The sequence below is a fragment of the Papio anubis genome, chromosome 20 (genome assembly GCF_008728515.1).
Source record: "Papio anubis isolate 15944 chromosome 20, Panubis1.0, whole genome shotgun sequence".
Taxonomy (NCBI): domain Eukaryota; kingdom Metazoa; phylum Chordata; class Mammalia; order Primates; family Cercopithecidae; genus Papio; species Papio anubis.
In genome coordinates this window covers 41,197,444-41,224,447 of record NC_044995.1, presented here as the reverse complement: position 1 = coordinate 41,224,447, position 27,004 = coordinate 41,197,444, and the positions used below count along the sequence as shown (strand labels likewise).

The 27,004-nt window shown below is 51.5% G+C and overlaps 2 protein-coding genes across 14 annotated transcripts in view; both read left to right on the top strand.

Moving 5' to 3' along the window:
* The window catches only part of SLC44A2 (solute carrier family 44 member 2), a 49,664-nt gene extending 37,569 nt beyond the window's left edge, over window positions 1-12,095 (top strand). For 2 of the 5 annotated variants that reach the window (XM_031659920.1, XM_031659919.1), the window contains exons 11-22: window positions 820-951; window positions 1,038-1,137; window positions 1,225-1,317; window positions 1,493-1,577; window positions 2,373-2,635; window positions 2,712-2,806; window positions 3,682-3,785; window positions 3,894-3,967; window positions 4,061-4,131; window positions 4,266-4,354; window positions 9,891-9,975; window positions 10,808-12,095. In XM_031659920.1, the coding sequence (XP_031515780.1) occupies window positions 820-951; window positions 1,038-1,137; window positions 1,225-1,317; window positions 1,493-1,577; window positions 2,373-2,635; window positions 2,712-2,806; window positions 3,682-3,785; window positions 3,894-3,967; window positions 4,061-4,131; window positions 4,266-4,354; window positions 9,891-9,975; window positions 10,808-10,914 (1,298 nt within the window). In that variant the 3' untranslated portion in view covers window positions 10,915-12,095. Of the gene's footprint in view, window positions 1-819; window positions 952-1,037; window positions 1,138-1,224; window positions 1,318-1,492; window positions 1,578-2,372; window positions 2,636-2,711; window positions 2,807-3,681; window positions 3,786-3,893; window positions 3,968-4,060; window positions 4,132-4,265; window positions 4,355-9,890; window positions 9,976-10,423 lie in introns of all 5 variants that reach the window. The other 3 variants (XM_031659918.1, XM_031659915.1, XM_031659917.1) reach the window with 3 other exon arrangements.
* A 4,928-nt stretch (window positions 12,096-17,023) lies between these two features.
* ILF3 (interleukin enhancer binding factor 3) overlaps window positions 17,024-27,004 on the top strand; it is a 43,611-nt gene continuing 33,630 nt past the window's right edge. For 7 of the 9 annotated variants that reach the window (XR_001897601.2, XM_031659914.1, XM_009193480.2 and 4 more), the window contains exon 1: window positions 20,015-21,515. The gene's annotated coding sequence lies outside the window, so the exon portion shown is untranslated. Of the gene's footprint in view, window positions 17,043-20,014; window positions 21,516-21,865; window positions 22,619-27,004 lie in introns of those variants that run through there. The other 2 variants (XM_021930699.2, XM_009193478.4) reach the window with 2 other exon arrangements.

The following is a 27,004-nucleotide window of genomic DNA, read 5'->3' as shown; positions in this document are numbered from 1 at the left end:
AAGTACTGGGATTATAGGCATGAGCCACTGTGCCCGGCCAAGCCTGTCTTTATTTTATAATTATAGTTTGCAAGCTAAGAAGAATGCTGAAAATTTCTAATGCTGCTCTACATATTAATAGCCAGGCCACTCCCGAGAATCACTGTTATAAGGTGGCGAGGGGGTCAGAGAGAGGTCTTAGCCATGCAGCATCCTGACACCTGCTCATTCATTCATTCATTCAACAGCTATCCTGGCTGGGCGTGGTGGCTCACCCCTGTAATCTCAGCACTTTGGGAGGCTGAGGTGGGCGGATCACCTGAGGTCAGGAGCTCGAGACCATCCTGGCCAACATGGCAAAACCCTGTCTCTACTAAAAAATACAAAAATTAGCTGGGCATGGTAGCGGGCACCTGTAATCCCAGCTACTCGGGAGGCTGAGGCAGGGAGAATCTCTTGAACCCTGGAGGTGGAGGTTGCAGTGAGCCCAGATCATGCCGCTGCACTCCAGTCTGGGTGACAGAGTGAGCCTCCGTCTCAAAAAAAAGAGAAGTTAGACCCTGGCAGCACATGATTATGATTCCAAGTAGGGGGAAAGGGTTCTGGAAGGTCTCCTGTGAAGGTGACACTTGAGCAGAGACCTACAGATGTGTGGGATCCAGCCATGGGGAGAGAATGCACCGGGCGGTGGGAACTGCAAGTGTAAAGTCCCTGAAGCAGGGGCTAGAAGACGCAGCCTCTCAGCCTCGATGTTTGCTTCTGTTAAATGCGGGCAGTTGTAGCTCTTTGCAAAGTTGCAGGAGGCATTGGTGGACTGAGCTTGTGGTTTCCCCCGTGCAGGAATCTTTCACTGCTACATGGAGTACTCCCGACTGCGTGGTGAGGCTGGCTCTGATGTCTCTTTGGTGGACCTCGGCTTTCAGACGGATTTCCGGGTGTACCTGCACTTACGGCAGACCTGGTTGGCCTTTAGTGAGTCACAGTCTCCCAATCCTGCCCCGACATGAGGCCTTGGAGGGAGTGGGGAGCCCAGGCGGCTCAGCCTTTGCCCTTTGCAGTGATCATTCTGAGTATCCTCGAAGTCATTATCATCTTGCTGCTCATCTTTCTCCGGAAGAGAATTCTCATCGCGATTGCACTCATCAAAGAAGCCAGCAGGTGGGGGCCAGGTGCCGGGGGTCAGGATGGAGCTGTCCCTAGAGTTGTGTCTTTTGCCCTGATGCCTGTGTCTCTGCTCCTCCCTAGGGCTGTGGGATATGTCATGTGCTCCTTGCTCTACCCACTGGTCACCTTCTTCTTGCTGTGCCTCTGCATCGCCTACTGGGCCAGCACTGCTGTGTATCCACCCCCAGACACCAATCTCTGACCCCAGGGATGGCTAAAGACCAACTTTGCCCAGAAGTGACCTGCATCTTAGGGACAGGGCTGGAAACTGGTGGGATAATGGATTCTTTCCCACGAAAGTCCCTGGGGTCCTCAGTCCTAGACCTCTGCTTCCTTAATGAACCTCCAGCTTCCTGTCCACTTCCAATGAAGCGGTCTATAAGATCTTTGATGATAGCTCCTGCTCACTTACTGCGAAAACCTGCAACCCAGAGGTGGGCGTCCCCAGGGTGGGGAGGGCAGGTATTGCCCCAGAAGGCCCCGGATGATTTTAAACCTCTCACGTCCCCTTGGAGGTTCAGCAAGCAATTGGCTCCTGTTGCATGTCCTGTGCTGGGTGTGGGGGAGAACGCACGGTGGGGAAGAGACTCTCTAACTGGATTGAACAACTTCCCAGGACAACCTGGCTTCCTGTCTTCAACTTGCCCTGGCCTTCACCCTGGGTGCTAAATCACCTATTTTTCTCTCTTTTCTTTTTTTTTTATGAGACAGAGTCTCACTCTGTCGCCAGGCTGGAGTGCAGTGGCATGATCTCAGCTCCCTGCAACTTCCAACTCCCTGGTTCAAGCAATTCTCCTGCCTCAGCCTCCCAAGTAGCTGGGATTACAGGCACACACCAGCACGCCAGGCAAATTTTTGTATTTTTAGTAGAGACAGTGTTTCACCATGTTGGTCAGGATGGTCTTGATCTCCTAACCTCGTGATCCACCCGCCTCTGCCTCCCAAAGTGCTGGGATTACAGGCGTGAGCCACCTTGCCCGGCCCATTTTTCCCCATTTCATTTCCTGTCTCCATTCTCTCTTCTTGACCCTGGTGATGGCCACTTCTTGTTTCTAGAATTCCTTCCTTTGCACAAGCTGTCTTCCAAACCCTTAGTTCCTTCACTTAACTCTGATCCTTATGTCTCCTGTCCTACCTCATGGTTTTCCTGGCCCCACACCTGATGCTTAGAGCCTACTGTGAACCCCTGGTGCCTCTTTTTGGACTCGGTTCTCCCTTCTCTCCCACAGACCTTCCCCTCCTCCAATGAGTCCCGCCTATGCCCCAATGCCCGTTGCCAGTTCGCCTTCTACGGTGGTGAGTCGGGCTACCACCGGGCCCTGCTGGGCCTGCAGATCTTCAATGCCTTCATGTTCTTCTGGTTGGCCAACTTCGTGCTGGCTCTGGGCCAGGTCACACTGGCCGGGGCCTTTGCCTCCTACTACTGGGCCCTGCGCAAGCCGGACGACCTGCCGGCCTTTCCGCTCTTCTCTGCCTTTGGCCGGGCGCTCAGGTGGGCTGGCGTTGCGGGCAGGATGGGGTGGAGGACGAGGCCTGGCCCAGCCACCGACCACCCCCTCGGCCCGCAGGTACCACACGGGCTCCCTGGCCTTTGGCGCGCTCATCCTGGCCATTGTGCAGATCATTCGTGTGATACTCGAGTACCTGGATCAGCGGCTGAAAGGTACGGCCCACCCACCGCTTGCATTAGCTCCTGTTGGGGGGCGAGCAGACCAGGATTGGTTCTTGCTTGGAGGTGGGCGGTGCCAAGATCATAGAGCAGTGATGGATTTCTGTCTATGCCGCGGGGGAGCTCAGGAATTGGCGTGATTGGGTCCTGCGATGGAGGAGCAAACCAGAGAACCTACTGGGTGGAATTCTTGCTGTTGAGGGGACAGGCCCAAGAGGACTGGCCCACCATTGATTATTGCTAGAGTGAATTGGAGTGGGATATATTTGCGCTGAAGGAAGCAGGAATAAAACTGGTTTATTAGCTGAGCGCCGTGACTCACGCCTATAATCCCAGCACTTTGGGAGGCTGAGGCGAGCGGATCACCTGAGGTCAGGAGACCAGCCTGGCCAACATGGTGAAATCCCATCTGTACTACAAATACTTAGCCAGCCATGGTGGTATGCGCGTCTGTAGCCCCAGCTACTCGGGAGGCTGAGAGAGGAGAATCACTTGAACCCCAGAGGTGGAGGTTGCAGTGAGCCGAGATCGAGCGACTGCACTTCAGCCTAGGAAACAGAGCGAAACTCCATTTCAAAAAAAAGAAAAAAAAAAAAAAAAACTGGTTTATTTTTCTTAGAGGAAGGGCTGTGGGGCTGCGATTGATTGTACTTTGCTTTAGAGACAGGATCTTTGTCGTCCAGGCTGGAGTGCAGTGGCACCATCATGGCTCACTGAGGTCTCAAACTCCTGGGCTCAAGTCCCTGTCTCTTTGACAGCATGGACTCAGGAGACCTGGACATTGGCAAGTGTGTGTGATAGGGAAGAGGGGATCCCTTCCACGTCAGGCGGTGTCCCCTCACTTCTGCATCCCTTCCCTTCCCTTCCAGCCGCAGAGAACAAGTTTGCCAAGTGCCTCATGACCTGTCTCAAATGCTGCTTCTGGTGCCTGGAGAAGTTCATCAAATTCCTCAATAGGAATGCCTACATCATGGTGAGTGGGCCTGGGACCCCCAACCAACCCACCAGCTCCTGCTGGGTGAGAGGACCACCCCCCATGCCCACCCAGTGGGTCTGATCTCTCCCTCCCACTCTCCTCCAGATTGCCATCTATGGCACCAATTTCTGCACCTCGGCCAGGAATGCCTTCTTCCTGCTCATGAGAAACATCATCAGGTCAGGAATCAGCACCATCTTCCTCCTGCCACCTCCCTCTTCCCCTAGTCCCTGAAGCCAGCATTAACACCTGCCCCTCACTGTCCCCTGCAGAGTGGCTGTCCTGGACAAAGTTACCGACTTCCTCTTCCTGTTGGGCAAACTTTTGATCGTAGGCAGTGTGGGTGAGTGCCGCCCACCTCGCCTCTCAGGGTGTGGGAGCCTGATTTCTGTCTTCTGTGATGGGTGTCATCTTAGGAGGCTATTTCCTATATCCAGAACCCTTCACCATCTTCATCACTTTCTTCTCCTTCTCCAGGGATCCTGGCTTTCTTCTTCTTCACCCACCGTATCAGGATCGTGCAGGATACAGCACCACCCCTCAATTATTACTGGGTTCCTATACTGGTATGGACCTCTGGGGAGAGATGGGGGTTTGGGAAGAAAGAGGTGTTGGGATTTGCTTGGTCTTCTTTGACTAGATAAATGTGGCTAGAGGTCAGAGGTGGGGAATTGATTATTTATTCGGACCACAAACTCTTTGTTTGGTTTTGCATCAGAGTCTTGCCCTGTTGCCCTGGCTGGAGTGCAGTTGTGCAATGTTGGCTCACTGCAACCTTTGCCTGCTGGGTTCAAGCGAATTCTCAAGCTTCTGCCTCCCGAGTAGCTGGGATTACGGGCGCCTGCCCCCACACCTGGCTAATTTTTGTATATTTATTTTTTAATTTTAATTTAATTTAATTTAATCTTTTTTTTTTTTTTTTTTTTTTTTTCTTTTTTGAGACAGACTCACTCTGTTGCCCAGGTTGGAGTGCAGTGAAATGATCTTGGCTCACTGAAACCTCTACCTCCCTAGTTCAGGCGATTCTCGTGCCTCAGCCTGCTGATTAGCTGGGATTACAGGCACACGTCACTACACCTGGCTAATTTTTTTTGTTTTTTGTTTTTGAGACGGAGTCTCGCTCTGTCGCCCAGGCTGGAGTGCAGTGGCCGGATCTCAGCTCACTGCAAGCTCCGCCTCCCAGGTTTACGCCATTCTCCTGCCTCAGCCTCCCGAGTAGCTGGGATTACAGGCGCCCACCACCTCGCCCGGCTAGTTTTTTGGTATTTTTTAGTAGAGATGGGGTTTCACCGGGTTAGCCAGGATGGTCTCGATCTCCTGACCTTGTGATCCACCCGTCTCGGCCTCCCAGAGTGCTGGGATTATAGGCTTGAGCCACCGCGCCCGGCCTTTTTGTTTTTTTGAGACAGAGTTTCACTCTTGTTGCCCAGGCTGGAGTGCAATGGGGTGATCTCGGCTCACTGCAACCTCCACCTCCCGGGTTCAAGCAATTTTCCTGCCTCAGCCTCCTGAGTAGCTGGGATTACAGGCATGTGCTATCACGTGTGACTAATTTTATATTTTTAGTAGAGACTGGGTTTCTCCGTGTTGGTCAGGCTGGTCTCGTACTCCCAACCTCAGGTGATCCGCCCGCCTCAGCCTCTCACAGTGCTGGGATTACGGGCATGAGCCATCACACCTGGCTAATTTTTGTATATTTAATAGAGATGGGGTTTCACCATGTTGGCTGGGATGGTCTCAAACTCCTGACCTCAAGTGATCCGCCTGCCTCAGGCTCACAGAGTGCTGGGATTGCAGGTGTGACCCACCACCCCCGACCTCGGACCACAGACATTATTGAGCACCTACTGTGTATTCAGCATTGAGGTGAAGGGCTTCCCTCTAAAGGCCTTAGAGTTTGGGGGTAAACAGATATTCCTCCATAATGATATTGGTGAATGTATGATTGCAGACTGGGATACGTCACTAGTATGTATAGCACAGGGAACCGTTTGAACCTCTGGTGGGGGATCTGGGCAGGTGTGGGGGTCCAGGTGGTGCCATGCAGGTGATGTTGGATCCGAGATCTGAAGCTGTAGGCAATATCCAGGCAGAGGGAACAGCAAGTACAGTGGCCCTGAGGTGCGAGTGTGCCAGGAACAGTAAGGAAAGCAGTGGGGCTGATGTGGAAGGAGTAAAGAAGTGGAGATAGGGACCGGGTGCGGTGGCTCACACCTGTAATCCCAGCACTTTGGGAGGCTGAGACAGGTGGATCACTTGAGGTCAGGAGTTTGAGACTAGCCTGGCCAGCATGGCGAAACCCCATCTCTACAAAAAAATACAAAAATTAGCTGGGTGTGGTTGCGGGCGCCTGTAATCCCAGCTACTCAGGGGGCTGAGGCAGGAGAATTGCTTGAACCTGGGAGGCAGAGGTTGCAGTGAGCCGAGATCATGACACTGCACTCCAGCCTCAGTGACAGAGTGCTCTGTCCAAAAAAAAAAAAAAAAAAAAACAAAGGTGGCGATACGGCCAAGGAGGTAATAAGGCTGTGGAGTGATTGAGCCTTCATTGCAAGGGCAGTATTGTATCTCAGTGTAGGTCTTGAAGCCCAGTGACCTAGTTTTCTTTTTTTTTTTTTTTTTTTTTTTTTTTTTTTTGAGATGGAGTCTTGCTCTCTGCAGCCCAGGCACAGGTACAGTGGCGGGATAGCTCTGCAAGCTCCGCTCCCGGGTTCCGCCATTCTCACCACCTCAGCACCGAGTAGCTGGGACAGGCGCCTGCCACCTGCCCGGCTAGTTTTGTTATTTTTAGTAGAGGCGAGTTTCACGTGTTAGCCAGGATGGTCACCGATCTCCTGACACACCGTGATCCGCCCATCTCGGCCTCCCAAAGTGCTGGGATTACAGGCTTGAGCCACCGCGCCCGGCCGACCTAGTTTCTTATCTTGGATCCTCTATTTGCTAGTTCTAAGATGAGGAAGAGTAATCTTGGGCAAGTTATTTAATCCCTCTAAGGTCCACTGACTTTTTAAGATGGAGCCGGCGGGCTGTCGTTGGCTCAAGCCTGTAATCCCAGCACTTTGGGAGTGAGGCGGGTGGATCGCGAGGTCCCGGAGATCGAGACCATCCTGGCTAACACGGGTGAAACCCGTCTCTACTAAGAAATACAAAAAAGTAGCGGGGCGGTGGCGGGCCTGTAGTGCGCTACTCGGGGAGGCTGAGGCCGGAGAATGGCGTGAACCCAGGAGGCGGAGCTTGCAGTGAGCTGAGATCCGGCCACTGCACTCTAGCCTGGGCGACAGAGCGAGACTCCGTCTCAAAAAAAAAAAAAAAAAAAGATGTGGAGCCTTGCTTTGTCACCCAGGCTGGAATGCAATGGAGTGATCTCTGCTCACACAACCTCCACCTCCCGGGTTCAAGCGATTCTCCTGCCTCAGTTCCCCTAGTAGCTGGGATTACAGGCACATGCCACTGTGCTCGGCTAATTTTTGTATTTTTAGTAGAGATGGGGTTTCACCCTGTTGGTCAGGCTGGTCTCAAACTCCTTACTTCAGGTGATCCACCCACCTCGGCCTTCCAAAGTGTTGGGATTACAGGCATGACCCCTTATGCCTGGCCATGATTTCATTGTATTGAATTTGTATTTTATTTTATTTTTATTTATTTATTTATTTTTTGAGACGGAGTCTCACTGTGTCGCCCAGGCTGGAGTGCTGTAGCGCGATCTTGGCTCACTGCAAGCTCCGCCTCCTGGGTTCACGCCATTCTCCTGCCTTAGCCTCCCGAGTAGCTGGGACCACAGGTGCCTGCCACCATGCCTGGCTAATTTTTTTGCATTTTTAATAGAGACAGAGTTTCACTGTGTTAGCCAGGATGGTCTTGAACTCCTGACCTCGTGATCCACCTGCCTCAGCCTCCCAAAGTGCTGGGATTACAGGCGTGACCCACCACGCCTGGTGAATTTTTATTTTAATATAATAGAGATAGGCCGGGTGTGGTAGCTCACACTCTACTATAATAATAATAATGATAATAATAATAGAGGCAGGGTCTCCCTCTATTGCCCAGGCTGGTCTCGAGCTCTGGGCTCAAGGGATCCTCCTGCCTCAGCCTCCCGAAGTGCAAGGACTACATGTATGAGCCATCACACCCAGCCATGTCTACTGACTTCAGTCAACAAATGTTTATCTAGCAGCTACTTAGGCCCTGTGAGTCTTCAGATTGCTATGGATGTACCAGTAAATGGGACTGGGTCTAGTGAGGATGTGGGCATTAAACCTGGAAAGCCCTAAACATGCATAAAATTGCAGCTACACCAAGAGCTCAGGAGGGGTGCCCAGTGCTAGGAGGACATAAAATAGGCTCTAGAGGCCAGGCATGGTGGCCCACACCTGTAATCCAGCACTTTGGGAGGCCAACGTGGGCAGATCATGAACGTCGCGAGATCGAGGCCATCCTGGCTAACACAGTGAAACCCCGTCTCTACTAAAAATACAAAAAAACTAGCCGGGCGAGTTGGCAAGCACCTGTAGTCCCAGCTACTTGGGAGGCTGAGGCAGGAGAATGGCGTGAACCCGGGAGGCGGAGCTTGCAGTGAGCTGAGATCTGGCCACTGCACTCCAGCCTGGGCGACAGAGCAAGACTCCGTTTCAAAAAAAAAAAAAAAAAATTAGTCAGGTGTGCTGGCACGTACTTGTAGTCCCAGCTACTCAGGAGGCTGAGGCAAGAGAATCACTTGAACCCGGGAGGTGGAGGTTGCAGTGAGCCGAGATCATACCACTGCACTCCAGCCTGGACGACACAGCAAGATTCCATCTCAGGAAAAAAAAAAAAAAAAAAAAAAAGGCTCTCAGCCAGACGCAGGGGCTCACATGTATAATCCCAGCACTTTGGGAGGCCAAGGCAGGCAGATCGCTTGAGCTCAGGAGTTTGAAACCAGCCTGGGCAACATGGCAAAACCTCATCTCTACAAAGAAAAAAAAACAAAAAACAAAAATTAGCTGGGTATGGTGGCACATGCCTATAGTCCCAGCTACTTGTAAGCCTGAGGTGTGAGTATCACTTGAGCTACTTGTAAGCCTGAGGTGTGAGTAACAAGGCTGCAGTGAGCTGAGATGGTGCCACTGCACTCCAGCCTGAGCAACACAGTGAGACCCTGTCTCAAAAAATAAAATAAAATAAAAATAGAAAAGCCCACTCTATGTGTCATAGGTGGTTTCCTGGAGGAGGTGGGACTGGAGAATTTGCTCTTTGAGCTGAAAGCAGAAGGTTGATGAGGCATAAATTAGATATAAGTCAGGGCAATAGCACATGCAGAGGCCCAGGGGTTAAATAAAGCAAGGATGAGACTGGGTGCGGTGGCTCATACCTGTAGTCTCAGCACTTTGGGAGGCCAAGGTGGGCGAATCTCTTAAGCCCAGGAAGGGTAATGGATAACGTGGCAAAAACCCATCTCTACAAAAAATACAAAGGTTAGCCAGGCATGGTGGTGCACATCTGTAATCCCAGCTACTCCGGAGGCTGAGGTGGGAGGATCACTTGAGCCCAGGAGGCAGAGTTTGCAGTGAGCCGAGATCACGCCACTACACTCCAGCCTGGGCTACAGAGTGAGATCGTGAGACCCTGTCTCAAAAAAAAAAAAAGGCCAGGTGCGGTGGCTCACGCCTGTAATCCCAGCCCTTTGGGAGGCCAAGGCAGGTGGATCACCTGAGGTCAGGAGTTTGAGACCAGCCTGGCCAACGTGGTGAAACCCCATCTCTACTAAAAATACAAAAATGAGCCTGGCGTGGTGGCGCATGCCTGTAGTCCCAGCTCCTCGGGAAGCTGAGGCAGAATGGCTTAAACTCGGGCGATGGAGGTTGCAGTGAGCCGAGATCACGCCATGGCACTCCAGCCTAGGCGACAGAGTGAGACTCCGTCTCAAAAAAAAAAAAAAGAGAGAGAAAGAGGGCTTCGTGTGGATCGCGGGGCCCCGCCAGCAGGGGTGAGGGGTTGGGATGTCATTAATCCAAAGAGGGTTTCTCAGCAGGGGAAGGACGTGGTCCCAGCATAGGGGAGACACAGTGGGTGGGGGCTGCTCTGGGAAGGACGTGGAGCAGGGACGGCTTGTTTCTCCTTGCCCAGACGGTGATCGTTGGCTCCTACCTGATTGCACATGGTTTCTTCAGCGTCTATGGCATGTGTGTGGACACACTGTTCCTCTGCTTCTGTGAGTGACCCCTCACCCCAAACCTTGCTGGGCCCCAAATCCCTTCTTCCCACTGGGCATCACATCACCCTCCAACGGGGCACCACGGCCGCCTGCCCCCAGCTTCCCAGGGGCTTGGCTGTCCCTCGTCCTGGGTCCCCAGCCTGTCTTCCTGGTTTCCTTTTGCGCTTAGAAGCAACTCCAACCTCCTGTCCACTTGCCCAGGCTGCAGCCTGGACGCTGCCCTGGAGCCCACCCGCGCTTCGCAGTTTCTGGCTTTGATGGGGGGGGGGGATCTGTGGCTGCCACTAACTCTGGTTTCTCCAACTGTTTTTTTTTTTTGTTTGTTTTTTTCGTCTCTCTTCCTCTCCTCCATGCCTGCTGGCTTCCCTGTTCTTCCCTGCCTCCCTCTTTCCCTCCCTTCCTGACTACCCCATTTTCCCCCTGCCGGTTCCCGGGGGGAGCCCAGGTGAGGACCTGGAAAGGAATGACGGCTCTCAGGAGCGACCCTACTTCATGTCGCCCGAGCTGAGAGACATCCTGTTGAAGGGGAGTGCGGAGGAGGGGAAGCGGGCGGAAGCCGAGGAGTAGAGAGTGAGGGAGGCTGGCGTGGGGGCCAGGTTTCCTCCATGTAGACTGGGGGTGCATGAAGCGGGGGGGCTTCCTGGCCTGGGAGTGTGGGGATCCTGTGTGTTCCTCGGAGCCCACTACAGTCTGCCCCTCTCTGGTCCCAGTGTGTCTGCTTTCTAACCCTCTGAGGCTTCTCTGTGACCCTTGTCCACCCACCCTGTCCCCGGAGGCCCCTGCCCGTGGGCTCCCCTCATGCCTCCTGCTCTGGGACCTCTCTCCGCAGTGGAGGACCTGGAGAGGAATGACGGCTCGGCCGAGAGGCCTTACTTCATGTCTTCCACCCTCAAGAAACTCTTGAACAAGACCAACAAGAAGGCAGCGGAGTCCTGAAGGCCCCGCGCTCCCCACCTCTCAAGGAGCCTCACGCCGCAGGGTGCTCAGTAGCTGGGTCTGTTCCCCCAGCCCCTTGGGCTCACCCGAAGTCCTATCACTGCCGCTCCGCCCCCTCCCCATGAGCCAGATCCCACCAGTTTCTGGACCTGGAGAGTCCGGGGTATCTCCTTATGCCAAGGGGCGCTTGGAGTTTTCATGGTTGCCCCTCAAGACTACGAGAAATGAGTAAAAACCCAGTGGGGCCTCTTGCTGTCTGGGACGGCATGTGGCCCGACCTCCGCAAGCTCCCTCATGCTTCCTGCCCCCGCTTACACGACAACAGGCCAGACCACAGGAAGGATGGTGTTTGTGTCTGAGGGAGCTGCTGGCCGCAGTGAACACCCACGTTTATTCCTGCCTGCTCTGGCCAGGACTGAACCCCTTCTCCATACCTGAACAGTTGGCTCCAGGGCCACCAGAAGCATTTCTTTATTATTATTATTTTTTAACCTGGACATGCATTAAAGGGTCTATTAGCTTTTCTTTCCATCTGTCTCAACAGCTGAGATGGGGCCGCCAAGGAGTGCCTTCCTTTTGCTCCCTCCTAGCTGGGAGTGACTGGGGTGGGGGTGTGTGCGCCCAGGTGGGGGTATCTCCTGGCTGGGAAGGAGGGAGCGGGAGGGAGACTTTTGCTTGCAGGGGTTGGCAGTGGAGAGCGGGCTGGAGAGGAGATCGCTAATAGCTGTTTAATGGAAACCTGCTGGGCTGGAGGGAGTTAGGCTGAATTTCCCGACTTCCTCTGCCAGTTATTGACACAGCTCTCTTTGTAAGAGAGGAAAGAAACTGAACCCACCCAAGGGATGATTTCAGGGGGAGAGGTGGAGGGCAGATGCCCTGGGCAAACCCGGCCCCTCTGCCCACACACCTCACTTGATGATCCTTTTGCCAAACTTGTCGAACTCAGGGGACCTGGCTTCCCGGTTGCCCCTCTGCCATATTCCAAGGCCCCCTCAGACTTCACGTCTCTGCTCATCAGCACTGTCCCAGGATCCTGGAGAGGGAGAACCCCCGACCCCAGGGGAAAGAAGGGGGGGGGTCTCCCCTTTCCTGTGTCTGCGCCAGCCCTGCCCCCATTGCGTCTGCACACCCCTGCGTGTAACTGCATTCCAACCACTAATAAAGTGCCTATTGTACAGGTCCAGGCCTGGTGTGTTTGTGGGGGGCAGTGAGCCAGTGGGCGGCTGGTAGGGGGAACCCCCACTTCCAAGGCCCTAGGAGTCTCTGAGCTGTGGCGATTCTCTCAACACGCAGGAGGAGGGGGCCGGAAACCCACTGGCTGCTGGCTCTGCCTGAATTCCAACCTTCAGGCAGCTCAGATTTCCCCTGATTAGGCTCTAATCCCTGGATTCCAGAAGGCAGAGGCAGCCTGTCCACCTCCCCTATCACCCATCCTGGACACGTGCCCCCAGGGCCCAGGCACCTGAGGTCGTGCAGTCTATGCTCCCCTGCTACTTTGGGTCTGCGAAGGGACCGCCCTTGGGGTGGGCCCTGCTGCCTGGAAGCTCACTGCTGCCCCCTCGTGCCAGCTGCCTGTGTCAGCCACCTCCAGACAATCCGCCCCAATATTTCAACTGTCTTTGCTCTCCACTCCCCTTTCTCGGGGAATTTTTCTTCAATATCCACTTTTTTTTTTTTTTTCCCCCAGACAGTCTTGCCCTGTCACCCAGGCTGGAGTGCAATGGTGCAATCTCAGCTCACTGCAACCTCCGCCTCCCGGATTCAAGCGACTCTCCTGCCTCAGCCTCCCAAGTAGTTGGGATTACAGGTGCATGCCACCACGCCTGGCTAATTTTTTGTGTTTTTAGTAGAGGTGGGGTTTCGCCATGTTGGGCAGGTTGGTCTCGAATTCCTTACTTCAGGTGATCTGCTCGCCTTGGCCTCCCAAAGTGCTGGGATTACAGGTGTGAGAGCCACCTCGCCCAGCCTTTTTTTTTTTTTTTTTTGAGACAGGGTCTCACTCTGTGGACGAAGCTTAAGTGCAGTGGTGCAATCATGGCTCACTGCAGCCTCAGGTGATCCTCCCACCTTAGCCTCCTGAGTAGCTGGGATGGCAGGTACACACCACACCTAAGTTTTGTATTTTTTGTAGAGATTGGGTTTTACCATATTGCCCATGCTTTTTTTGTTTGTTTGTTTTTGAGACAGAGTCTCCCTTTGTGGCCCAGGCTGGAGTGCAGTGGCACAGTCTCAGCTCACTAAACCTTCCGGGTTCAAGTGATTCTCGTGCTTTAGCCTCCCGAGTAGCTGGTATTACAGGCACTCACCACCACATCCAACTAATTTGTTTGTTTGTTTGTTTGTTTTTGAGACGGAGTCTTGCTCTGTTGCCCAGGCTGGAGTGCAGTGGCGTGATCTCAGCTCACTGCAAGCTCCGCCTCCTGGGTTCACGCCACTCTCCTGCCTCAGCCTGGGCGATAGGGCGAGACTCCGTCTCAAAAAAAAAAAAAAAAAAAAAGCTCCTGGCGGCCAGGCGCAGTGGCTCACGCCTATAATCCCAGCACTTTGGGAGGCTGAGGAGGGCGAATCACGAGGTCAGGAGTTCAAGACCAGCCTGGCCAACACGGTGAAAACCTGCCGCTACTAAAAATACAAAAATTAGCCAGGCATGGTGGCACACACCTGTAATCCCAGCTACTTGGGAGGCTGAAGCAAGAGAATTGCTTGAACCCAGGAGGCAGAGTTTGTGGTGAACCAAGATGACACTATAGAACTCCAGCCTGGGCAACAGAGTGAAACTGTCTCAGAAAAAAAAAAAAAAAAAAAAAGAATGGTGGTACGATACATATAGCACAAAATTTGCCATCTCCATCTCTTTTTTATTAAGCAACTGGGTCTCACTATGTTACCTAGGCTGGCCTTAAACTTCTGGACTGAAGGGATCATCCCGCCTCAGCCTTCCGAGTAGCTGGGATGACAGGCACTCGCCACTGTGCCTGGTTTCTGTTTAATTTTTCGAGGAACCACCATAGTGTTTTCTGGCTTCATGCTTTGGCTCCACTTTCTTCTAGGTTGGCTCCACTCTCTGCCAAGTTCCTTTATCTGGGTATATTCCCTGCCTCCAACCACACTGTGCTGTGATAGTTAATTTTAGGTGTGAACTTGGCTGGATTAGAAAATACCCAGATTTGAGCTGTGATGTAAAAATAAGACAAAGAAAAAAAAAACAGTGGCTGGGCTCAGTGGCTCGCACCTACAATCAGCATTTTGGGAGGCCGAGGTGGGCAGATGGCTTGAGCTTGAGTTTAATCGAGACAAGCCTGGGCAACATGTGGAAAGCTTGTCTCAACCAAAAATATGAAAATTAGCAGGGTGTGGTGGTCACGCACATGTTGTCCCAGCTACTCAGGAGGATGAAGTGAGAGGGTCACTTTAGCCCAAGAGGGGCAGTGAGCTTAGATCACACTACTGTGCTCCAGCCTGGGTGACAGAGCAACACCTTCTCTGATAAAGCATTACTTCTGGGTGAGCGTCATCCAATCTGCAGGGCTCTGATAGAACAGAAAAAGGAGAGAAAGGATTTTCCTCCCCAGAGCTGGGACACCCTCCTCCTCCTGTCTTGACAAGACTTATACTAGTGATCCCTGGTTCTCAGGCCTTCGACCTTGGACTTGGAATTACACCATTGGTGTCCCTGGCTCTGAAGCTTTAGGATTCAGACGAAACCTCGCTACTGGTTTTCCAGGGTCTCCAGCTACTGGAGCTACTGGCTTTAGGGTCTGCAATGTGTGTGGTAGGACATCTCAGCCTCCATGATCACATGAGCCAATTATCCTAATAAATCCCCTCTCATCTACCTGCCTCCTATTAGCTTTCTTTGGAGAAACCTAATAATACACACATCATACATTTTCCTGGCTCTCTCTCTTTTTTTTTTTTTTTTTTGAGATGGAGTCTCCCTCTGTCGCCCAGGCTAGAGTGCAGTGGTGCGATCTCAGCTCACTGCAAACTCTGCCTCCCAGGCTCACACCATTCTCCTGCCTCAGCCTCCTGAGTAGCTGCGACCACAGGTGCCAGCCACCATCTCCAGCTAATTTTTTTTTTTTTTTTTTGTATTTTTAGTAGAGACAGGGTTTCACTGTGTTAGCCAGGATGGTCTTGATCTCCTGACCTCGTGATCTGCCTGCCTTGGCCTCCCAAAGTACTGGGATTACAGTCATGAGCCACCGCGTCCAGCCACATTTTCCTGGCTTTAAGATGAGAAGTCTTCTCTTTTTTTGAGACAAAAGTCTTGCTCTGTCACCCAGGCTGGAGTGCAGTGGCATGATCTCAGCTGACTGCAACCTCTGCCTCTCAGATTTAAGTGATTCTCCCGCCTCAGCCTCCCGAATAGCTGGGATTACAGGCGCCCGCCACTATGCCCGGCTAATTTTTGTATTTTTAGTAGAGATGGGGTTTCACCATCTTGGCCAGGCTGGTCTTGAACTCTTGAACTGTTGCCACCCACCTCTGCCTCCCATAAGTGCTGGGATTACAGGGCCATAGAAGTCTTCCTCCTAAGTCTCAGGCCTGGAGCTCACTGACTCTGACCAACCTGATTATGATCATTTACTCATTGTAAATCATTGAGTCAATCATTCTGGTCAAAGTATGGGTCTAGTTTGGGAGTCAGGCAGTGGGGACCTGCCATCTGGACAACAGTTTGATGAAGGGAGAGGAATGGTTCCCCAACGACTATGGTCATCCCAGTGTCCATCCCAGAGTGGTAACCAATGTCCACCCTGGGGGGAGTAAGAAGGGAACAGGCATATGACAAAAAACTTTCAAGAGGGAAGTTAACTGGATGTGATTGGGAGGGCCGGTGGAATCTTTCAAGATGAGGAAGACAATGAATAGAGAGGCTGTAAGGACAGCAGAGTCACTGAGAGCGACAGGACCTGTCTAGACAGAGGGATTGCAAGAGGGGGATGACCTCAATCTTCAACCAATGAGCAGGAGGGAGGAAAGAGAGAAGAAGGAACAGCCAGTTGACAGATGATGTCACTAAGGCAAGGAGGGGAGAATGGTGTTGTATATAGGGTTTGTGACCACTGAGTGGTGGAAGGGCAAGGGCAGAGGTGGGAGGTTGGGTCAGGATAGCAGTTCAGTAAGACAGGGCAGATGGCATCTTGCGTCTTCCATCCTTTATGGTGACCAAGGACTAGGAGCCTGATGGATGGGGTTTATTGGAAGGTTGGCCTGAAAACTTTTTACTTAAAAAAATTTTTTTTTCTTTTTTTTTTCTTAGACACAGTCTTGATGTCACCCAGGCTGGAATGGGGGGTGGCTCAATCTCGGCTCACTGCAACCTCTACCTCCCAGGTTCAAGCAATTCTCATGCCTCGGCCTACCGAGTAGCTGGAATTACAGGCGCTGGCCATCATGCCCAGCTAATTTTTGTACTTTTAGTGGAGACAGAGTTTTATCATGTTGGCCAGGGTGGTCTTGAACTCCTGACCTCAAGTGATCCACCAGTCTTAGCCTCCCAAAGTGCTGGGATTACAAGTATGAGCCACGGCACCCGGCCTTCTTTTTGTTTTTATTCTTGAAAACTTTTTTTAAAAAATGTAGAGATGGGGCTGGGTGCGGGTAGCTCACACCTGTAATCCCGGCACGTTGGGAGACCAAGGTGGGTGGATAACTTGAGGTCAGGAGTTTGAGACCAGCCTGGCCAACATGAAACCCAGTCTCTACTAAAAATACAAAAACTAGCTGGGCATGGTATTGTACGCCTGCAATTCCAGTGACTTGGGAGGCTGAGGCAGAATTGCTTAAACCCAGGAAGTGGAGGTTGCAGTAAGCTGAGATTGCATCATTGCACTCCAGCTGGGGCTACAGAACAAGACTCCATCTCATAAATGAATAGAATAGAATAGAATAGAATAGAATAGAATAGGACATGGGGTCTCACTATGTTGCCCAGACTGGCCTTGAACTCCTGGGCTCAAGCAATCCCCCTGCCTCAGCCTCCCAAAGTATAAGATTACAGGTGTGAGTCACCGTGCCTGGCGAAGACAGCACTTTTAAGGAAGTTCTGGTTGGATGGGGCACCAGTTCAAGAGGCAACGATCACAACCATTACTGTTTTTGAAGTTTCAACTCCATGCCAGGTACTGAAGCAACCCCTTGATGTTGAATTAACTCCAAATCAGTCCTCCTCCAAACCAAACCCTAGGTTTGGGTTTGACCCAAAGACTGTGCTTGTCATCATGATCCTTTCCACCCTTTACTGTGTTTGGGGACCCTGGGGCAAGAAACGCCTTAGCGGAATGAGATCTTCAAAAGCATTTTAAGTAACCTTGGGCTCTCTGGAGTTCGGAGTCAGAAAACTAGTAACCATCCTCATTCTGCCACTTGGCAGCGCTGTTAGTTCAAACAAGTCACTACCCGCATTGACCTGTTCCGAAAAAAGTCAGTCTAGGCTTTGTTATTAACATTCATTACCACAGTGACCTTGAACAATTTAAACTTACTTTAATCATTTTTTTGGTTTCGTTTTTGTTTTTTTGAGACAGGGTTTCTGTCGCCTAGGCTAGAGAGCAGTGGCCCAATCTCAGTTCACTGCAGTCTCAACCTCTTGGGCTCATATGATCCTCCCACCTCAGCCTCCTGAGCAGCTGGGACTACCGGTGTGTACCACCATGCCCAGGCATTTTAACCAATTTTATCTTAATGCATGCCCCAATCATCTTACCAAACCTTTCTTCAGTTTTTAGCTCTATTTGTGAGACAGATCTGAGGCATAGGAAATGAAATTAAAAAGCCTTGTGCGAATAATTTATCAATTTATATGAAAAACAAGAATACAATTATGCATCTCTGAAAATAAAACTTTGTAGAGTTGGCCAGGTGCAGTGGCTCACACTTGTAATTCCAGCACTTTGGGAGGCCAAGGTGGACAGATCACCTGAGGTTGGGAGTTCGAGACCAGCCTGACCAACATGGAGAAACCCCATCTCTACTAAAAATACAAAATTAGCCGGACGTGGTGGCGCATGCCTGTAATCCCAGCTACTCGAGAGGCTGAGGCAGGAGAATCGCTTGAACCTGGGAGGCAGAGGTTGCAGTGAACCGACATCGTGCTATTACACTCTAGCCTGGGCAACAAGAGCAAAACTCGGTCTCAAAAAAAAAAAAAAACTCTGTAGAGTTACACAAAAAACTGTACAATGGCTGCTAAGAGGGAGGGAACTGGGTGTCTGAGGAAGACTTTGTGCTCTCATGTCTTTGGCACATTTGACATATCATGTGACTATGCTACCTATTAAAAATCCACAGTAAAATGTAAATAAAATAGCAGAGGGTACAGTATGCACTCTTTTTTGAGACAGGGTCTAGCTGTGCCATCCAGGCTGAAGTGCAGTGACTCCATCATGGCTCACTGCAGCCTGGACCTCCACAGCTCATGCGATCCTCCCACCTCCTCCTTCCAAGTAGATGGGACTATGGGCACAGGCCATCACGCTCTGCTAATTTTTGTAGAAACTGGGTTTTGCCATGTTGCTCAAGCCGGCCTCAAACTCCTGGGCTTAAGGGATCCTCCAGCCTCAGCCTCCCAAAGTGCAGGGATTACAGGCGTGAGCCACCATGCCCGGCCAGGCACTCATTTTTGTAATTGTTGCGGGAAACACAGGACCAGAGAGACCAACGTGGGAAACAGGAGGATTTATTTAGGTGTACACCAGCTCAGTGGATTCATGTCTGAAAAGCTGAGCATTGAACAAAAACTGAGTGTGGTTTTTATAGGCAAACTTACAGAAGCAAAACAAAAGTAGTTAATGATACAGTGACAGGTCATGTAATCTACAGCATAACTGTTGACTTAGCACAACTTGTGGCTTTGCACAGCTGTTGGCCTTGCAGCTGCATCGAAAGGAAAACAGAATCTACAAATCTTACTAAATACAAGCATTGGCAAACACAGTAATAACTAATGGTTCACAGAAAGAGAGACAGTAAAGGAATTTGTTTTTCTTTTCAACTTTGCTCTGGAGGAGGGTGTCTGGAGCCCATTCCTTTGGCCTCGACTTTTCAGTGCTATCTTATAAGCATTCAAGGACACCACGCTTTTAAGGACAAGGCACTCGGTCACGGGCGCCTTTACTGATGTGAGCTGGCTAAGCAGAGGAAAACTTGTTCTGCTTCTCTTTAACCCTGCTCTGCCACACAATTACATCTTTACACTTCAGTTTTTTTGAGACGGAGTTCCCGCTCTGTCACCCAGGCTGGGAGTGCTGTGGCCGGATCTCAATCTCACTGCAGCCCGGCCTGGTTCACGCCATTCTCCTGCCTCAGTTCCCTGAGTAGCTGGGACTGCCAGGCGCCCGCTTCACCTCACCTGGCTAGTTTTTGTATTTCTTAGTAGAGATAGGGTTTCACCTGGCATATTTCAGGATGCGTCCTCGATCTCCTGACTCCGTGGATCCGCCTGGCCTCCCCGCCTCCCAAAGTGCTGGGACCATAGGCTTCTGAGCCACCGCTGTCCGCCTTTTGAGATAGGAGTTGGGAGTCTCAGCTTCATTGCCTTGGTGGGCTGGAGTGCAGTAGTGCCATCTCAGCTCACTGTAACCTCTGCCTCCCAGGTTCAAAGTGATTCAAGCCATTCTTGTGCCTCTGCCTCCTGAGTAGCTGGGATTGTAGGCGCACACCACCACACCGGGCTAATTTATTTTTTTTTTTTTTGAGGCTGAGTCTCACTCTATTGCCCAGGCTGGAGTGTAATGGTACACTCTCAGCTCACTGCAACCTCTGCCTCCTGGGTTCAAGCGATTCTCCTGCCTCAGCCTCCCAATTACTGGGATTACAGGCGCCTGCCACCACACTCAGTTAATTTTCGTATTTTTAGTGGAGACGGTGTTTCACAATGTTGGCCAGGCTGGTCTTGAACTTCTGACCTCAAGTGATCCGCCCACCTCTGCCTCCCAAAGTGCTGGGATTACAAGCGTGAGCCACGACGCCCAGCCAGGAAACCCACTTTCAACACCTCCTTGCTCTTCTTTTTTTTTTTCAGACAGAGTCTCGCTCTGTTGCCCAGGCTGGCGTGCACTCACTGCAAGCTCCGCGTCCCTGGTTCACGCCATTCTGCTGCCTCAGCCTCCCAGGTAGCTCGGACTAATGGCGCCCGCCACCATGCCCGGCTAATTTTTTGTGTTTTCAGTAGACAGGGTTTCACCGTGTTAGCCAGGACAGTCTTGATCTCCTGACGTCGTGATCCGCCTGCCTCCGCCTCCCAAAGTGCTGGGATTACAAGGGTGAGCCACCGCGCCCGGCCTTCCTTGCTCTTCTTGCTCCAAATCCTGGGAACATTTGAATCAACAGGCGGGCATCTGTCAAACCTCCCTAGCAACTACGCCTGCGGATGGCCAACCCGACCCTGGCAGAGCGTGGGGTTTAGTTTAAGCACAGACTGCACATCGGGGACCTCATAAGGCGCCTGGGAGCATCCAAGGACACCACGCTTTTAAGGACAAGGCACTCGGTCACGGGCGCCTTTACTTCGGAGCTCCGCGCTGTTGCTGGCCGAGCGTACGTAGAGTCCCAGCCCCAACTTTCCCAGGAACTGGCCGTGAGCCCTCTAGTGTGATACTTTTTGGCCTGGGCCTCAGTTTCTCCATCTGTCAATCGGGAAAGGGGAAAGCGGGCTGGAGAATCCCGACCAGGTCGGCTGTAGCCTTCGGAAGCTACGGCCCGGGGAGGCTACACCAAGGCAGGTCCGTGGGACGAAAGAACGCGCGCGCTCGTTGGCGCCGGTCCCGGGATGAAGGGACAGCAACGAGGAGACACTGGACCTGGCCGTTCCTCGCACGCATCTCTGACCTTCTGTGCCTCTCAAGAGAGATGCGGGAAGCATAGCCACCTTCACTGTAGCACGAGTCTCCGGCCAACATACCGCCACTAAGAAGGTACACATGCGTCAAAGCCTCTCAGAGCCATTTCCGCTAACGTACTCAGGGCAACGGGCGTAAGATGGCGGACGCGCAGGCGCGAAATGCCACAGCCCTGGGGAGGCTCCGCCTCTCACGCTTGCCTTGCATCACGTGGTAATGGCCGCTCAAAAACCGCCTTAGCAAAAACCAGAGCGTGACCTCGTCACGTGATGGAGGACTCCCAATACGGCAAAGGGAAGGCGCCAAAAGTTCTTGTCAGATGGCGAAGGAAACTGCGAAATTCGCCATTGTCACATGATAGAGTAACCTATCGAAAGCGGAGGGAAAGGTGCCGAAGTCACGTGACTATGCACGCAAACACTCAGGCTTGTCCCACGTGATAACGCACGCCCGCCCCAAGACCCCCCTATGTCTTTTCGCTCCTCCCTCCCATTTGGGTTGGGCCTGCGTCGAGGCGCAACGCGGCGTCAAAGGGGGCGGGGCTTCAGCTGATCACGTGTTCCCGCACCTCCCCGGCGCGCGCCTGCCCGCCCGCCCGCTCGCCCCCGGTCCGGACTCCTCCTCCTCCTCTTCTCGCCATTGCAGTTGGACCCAGCAGCCCGGCGCGCACCGCGTGGCTTTTTGGGGGAGACCCCGGCGGGCTGTGGCAGGAGGGCGGCGGCGGCGGCTGCGGTCGAAGAAGGGGACGCCGACAAGGTAAGCGTCAATGTGGCGGCGGCCGGGCCCGCTCCCGCCTCTGCCCCTCCCCCCGCCCGCCTTCCTCACCGAGGTCCCCACCGAGGGTTCGCGGTGACAAGGCTGGAGGGGTCCCGCGCTCGCCGCCTCCGCCCGGTCCCCTCATCCCGGCGGCTGATCGGTTCCTCCCTTGCCGGCCTCGCTCCCGCGCTCGGCCGTTAACTCTCCTCCATTGTGCGGAGGAAACAAAATGGCGGCGACGGCGGCGGCGAGGACTCGGTGCGCGCGCAGCCGCTCCCCCCCACACGCGGCCCCTCGGCCGGCGGCGGCGCCACGCGCGGGGGGTGCGCGCGCACCGGGCCCCCGGCCGCCGCTTCCCCGGGGCCGGGCTTTGTCTGTTGCGGCCTCCTGGGGACGCGCGCACGTGCCTGGAGCACACACCCCCTCGGGTCCCGAGCTTCGCGGCGGGGCGACCCCCCTTCCTCACTCCTTACTCCTTTCCTATTCCCTCCTCCTCTTTGTCCCAGTCCCGCCCCCGGTTCCAGGAGAGTCCCAGGTTCCTGAGGCGGGAAACGTTGCCTCCTTTGTCCTCACGGGGCGCGGAGAGGCGGACCCCTCCTTGGAAGCCCCTTTCCACGCGGACTGCAGAGGAAGCCTTTGTGGGTTCGTCGGGTTTCCAAATCTCTAGTCAGCCAGGCCTCTCTCAGATCAGGGTCCAAATTTGGAAGGGTTTCAGCTTTCTTTTTCTTTAGTTCATTTGTTTTCATTTTTGAATGTTTTTCCAGATTGTATTTGCCTTCCCTAGAACGGCAGTCTGTTTGGGTGCAAGCTTGGGCCCCGAAACGTGGATGCTTAAAACCCCTTTCTACCTTTATTTTCCCTCGTAGTTGAGCGATTGAGATTCTCGAGGTTACGCAGGAGGTTCTGCCCCAGTTAATCTACCGCCTGGATGAATTATTTGGGGTGTACGGCGGTCTGCATGCTTTCCCCCAGTTCCGTGACCAAATTTGAGGAGAGTAAGGGATCTCTTCTTCACATATCCAACATTGATTGCCAGTTGCTGCTTAGGTGACATGGATCAGCAACGAAGCATCAGTTTCAGTGACATCCTTTTCTGGACTCCGGTAATTCAATGATGCTGAATCTCTTTCAAGATTTTGCTCACTTTAAAATGAGCGGTGTGATGGCATATTTGTGGTCCACATGGAATCGCGAGGTGCCATCCGAAGTTAGGATTGAAATTTAGGACTTTTTAAGCTCTCTTTTCCTCAGGTATTTGTAGTTGGGAATCTCCATGGATTGCTCAGAGTGCTGCCACTATGCCTTGTGTTTGATGCTTTGTGTGTGGTCTCGTGGGATGTAGTTACAGCAGCCGCCCAGACTGTGAATGAAGTATGGGAACCAGGGCCTCATTCACAGCTGGAAAGCAGGGGGAGGCCGCAGGACACTTGCAGGTGCTCCTCTCCCTGTTCTGTGGTGCGGGGGCCCCTTGCCTATGTGAGTGGCTCGTGGTCCCTGGGATTTGTGAATGGAATCTGCAGGCCCCAGTGTTTGGAATATTCTTTAGTTCAGATTGGAGGCTGGCCATGAGTGCCAGGCTTGGCCTTGTCCCCACTGGGCGCTATTTATCTGTCTCCCTATCTTCCTGGCGCTCAGCCGCCTCTTCCTGGAGCTGAGAGGTGCCTAATTGTTTGTGGTTTTTCTGATTGAACTTGTTTGGTGCCTCTAGGCAAAAATTCCTTTGGCTCCTTCTAGTATTTGCAGAGTCTTGAAGGCCCATATTCCTGAGCATGAGGAATCTAAGTCTGTTTCTTATTTTTCCTAAATTCTTCATGTTAAATACCACATTGACAAAGGACAGCTACTAATACTTTGATCACACAGACATATACGGTGCTCCCTGGTTAAGGCCTCCAGGTAGGGGACAGGTAGAGTCAGTGATGGGGAAGAAGCCTTCCCTAAGTCCCTTTCCTTTGGGTACACAGTAGACTACCCTTTTCTTCTTCAGGCTTTAGCAAGATGTGGGGGTTAGAAGTCTTCTGGGAAAAGCCTTTAGTCGTTTTCTTTGCGCTGGGGCCTCTTCTCTTATGGACTGTTTTCAGCCTCTTTGTCGGTTTCTTTTGATTACCTTTCATGGCTCCAGAGGAGTGATTCCTTTCCCCATTTATACCTCTTGGACTTGCCATCCTGCTACATTTTGTCAGCAAGTTAATTCACCTTGTGCAGTTTTGAAAGATACGTAAGTGTTAACATTTAGTATTGTGTAAGTGTTAACGTTTAGTATTAGCCCAGGAAATTGTGACCTTTTATTTGAATCTTGCTGTGATTGAACCTTTGCCGGAACTAGGATTTTCTAGGGTTTGTGTTTGTTTGTTTGTTTTGTTTTGAGTCAGAGTTTAGCTCTTGTTGCCCAGGCTGGAGTGCAGTGGTGCGATCTCGGCTCACCGCAACCTCCACCTCCCGAGTTCAAGCGATCCTCCTGCCTCAGCCTCCTGAGTAGCTGGGATTACAGGCATGCTCCACTACACCCAGCTAATTTTGTGTTTTTGGTAAGACGGGGCTTCTCCATGTTGATCAGGCTGCTCTGGAACTCCCGACCTCAGGTGATCCACCACCCGCCTCCCAAAGTGGTGGGATTACAGGTGTGAGCCGCCACTCCCAGCCTCCTAGGTTCTATTTATTGGATGCTTTTTATGTTAACTAAGTTCTAGCAGAGAAAGATTTGATTTGTTTCCATCAGGAAGTTTGGAATCTGAGGCAGATAGTGGTTTGAGTGGCATCTTTGCACAATGAATGAGTAAAGAGATTTGGGGCCTGGGAGGCATGAGGCAAACTTTAATTTACTGCTGAAGCATATGTCCATTTTATCTGAAACAAGTAGGTTTCCCGTCTGTATGATTATACAGAGTAAGCTGGTGTGGAAATAATTGTGAAAGTAGGGTAGGCAGGTGGGTGGTGGTTGGAGGCCTCATTGGCGTGCTGATTTTTAAGAAATTTTTATGATATTTATGATCTCAAAATCCTTGTGAAACTTTTCCCTGAGAACACTTCACAGGTGATTCCATTATAAATAGCAATAATAGCCAGGTGCGGTGGCTCACACCTGTAATCCCAGCACTTTGGGAGGCTGAGGTGGGCGGATCATGAGGTCAGGAGTTTGAGACAATCTTGGCCAACATGGTGAAACCCCGTCTCCATCTCTACTAAAAAAAAGAAAAAAACAACAACAAAATTTTCTGGGTACGGTGGCACACACCTGCAGTCCCAGCTACTCGGGAGGCTGAGGAAGGAGAATCGCTTGTACCTAGGAGGCGGAGGTTGCAGTGAGCTGAGATGGTGCCACTGCACTCCAGCCTGTGTGATGGAGCAAGACTCTGTCTCAAAAAAATAAAAAATAGCAATTGGAAATTCAGATACATTTAGCATCAGCTGTGTTTAGGCGTTTTGTAAAAGTGATGTCCAGTTAAAATTTATTTTTTTTTTGAGACAGGGTCTTGCTCTGTCACCCAGGCTGGAGTGCAATTGCGTGATCTGCACTCACTGCAACCTCCGCCTCCCAGGCTCAAGAAGCAATCCTCCCACCTCAGCCTCCCAAGTAGCTGGGATCACAGGCACATGCCACCACACCCGGCTAATTTTTTGAATTTTTTGTAGAGACAGGGTCTTTCCATGTTGCCCAGGCTGGCCTCAAAACTCTTGTGCTCAAGCAGTCTGCCCACCTTGGCCTCCCAAAAAGCTGGAATTACAGGAGTGAGCCATCGCTCCTGGCCAGAATTTAATTTTTTTTTTTCTTCTCATTAAATGTTTACGTAGTGAAGAAATTGAAAATGTAGCTACTAGTTTATTATTATTTTTAAACTTTTAAACCAATTTTATTTTTTTTGTAGAGACGGGATCTTACTATGTAGCCCAGGCTGGTCTCAAATTCCTGGGCTCAAGTGATCCTCCTGCCGCAGCCTCTGAAAGTGCTGGGATTACAGATGTGAGCCGCCTTGCCCAGTGGCACTCATTTTAAGACAAAAATATGTTTATTGTCTGAGAGCCATTCTCTTGTGGAATATGTGATCACCATGGATCATTTAGTCACAAAGTTGAATGTGTATTACAGTATGTAAATTTGCTCCAAATTATTATTTTTGTGCCGGAGTCTGCTCTGTCGCCCAGGCTGGAGTGCAGTGGCGCCATCCCGGCTCTCTGTAAGCTCCGCCTCCCGGGTTCACGCCATTCTCCAGCCTGAGCCTTTCGAGTAGCTTGGGACTACAGGCGCCCGCCATCACACCCAGCTAATTGTGTTTTTAGTAGAGACGGGGTTTCACCATGTTAGCCGGGATGGTCTCCGTCTCCTGACCTTGTGATCCGCCTGCCTCAGCCTCCCAAAGTGCTGGGATTTCAGGTGTGAGCCACCGCGCCTGGCCAGTTTGCTCTAAATTATTTTTATAATTTTAAGTGATAGTGAGAAGTTCTACTTGGCAGTGTGAAGTACGTAATTTTCCGTGAACATGTGCGACAGCTGTCCTTACCTTTTTGAGGATTTTGCTTCAAGCTGAAGGTTAAGGTCTTACTTAGATAAAGATAAAAGGTCTTGGAGATGAATTAGTCTTCCAGGCCACTTTTTTTCCTGTTACTTGTCTATAAAACTACTTTCTCATATCAGAGTGGGTTTTTTTTTGTTGTTTTGGAGACGGAGTCTGTCATCCAGGCTGGAGTGCAGTGGGACGATCTCGGCTCACTGCAACCTCTGCCTCCTGGGTTCAAGTGTTTCTCTTGCCTCATTTTTCTTGCCTCAGCCTCCCGAGTAGCTGGGATAACAGGCGCCCACCATCACGCGCAGCTAATTTTTTGTATTTTTAGTAGAGATGAGGTTTCATCATTTTGCCCAGGCTGGTCTCAAACTCCTGATCTCAAGTGATCCGCTGCCTCAGTCTCCCAAAGTGCAGGGATTACAGGTGTGAGCCACAGCACCCAGCCTAATTTTTGTATTTTTTTTTTTTTATTTTTGTATTTTTAATAAAGACTGAGTTTCGCCGTGTTGACTAGGGTGATCTTGAACTGGCCTCACTCAAGTGATCTGCCCGCCTCGGCCTCTCAAAGTGTTGGGATTACAGATGTGAGCCACTACACCTGGCCTGCAGTTATGTCAAAGTAAAAAGGTTTTACTTCATCCTTTGCTACTAAACAGTTCATATGTTTGAATGTTAATATTTAATGTCCATGTGAGAGATGGTCTTTTTTTTTAAAAAAAAATCTTAACTGAAAAAATACAGTTCTGGGGAAAGTAAACATTGAAGTATACACTGAGTTAAAGAAAAAAAAAAAAACCAAGGCTTCACTCTGGGAATACATGGGGAAGGATTGCCTCTGCCTCCAGCCAGATATGGGAGGATCTCTCAACCATGCTTCCCTCACCCCCTTGCTGCCTGAGAGCATGCTGGAAAGAGGGTTTGATAATTCCCACGTGAAGTCATGTTGAATGTTTTTCTGTGGTGGCAGATTTTAAAGCATTTCTGTTC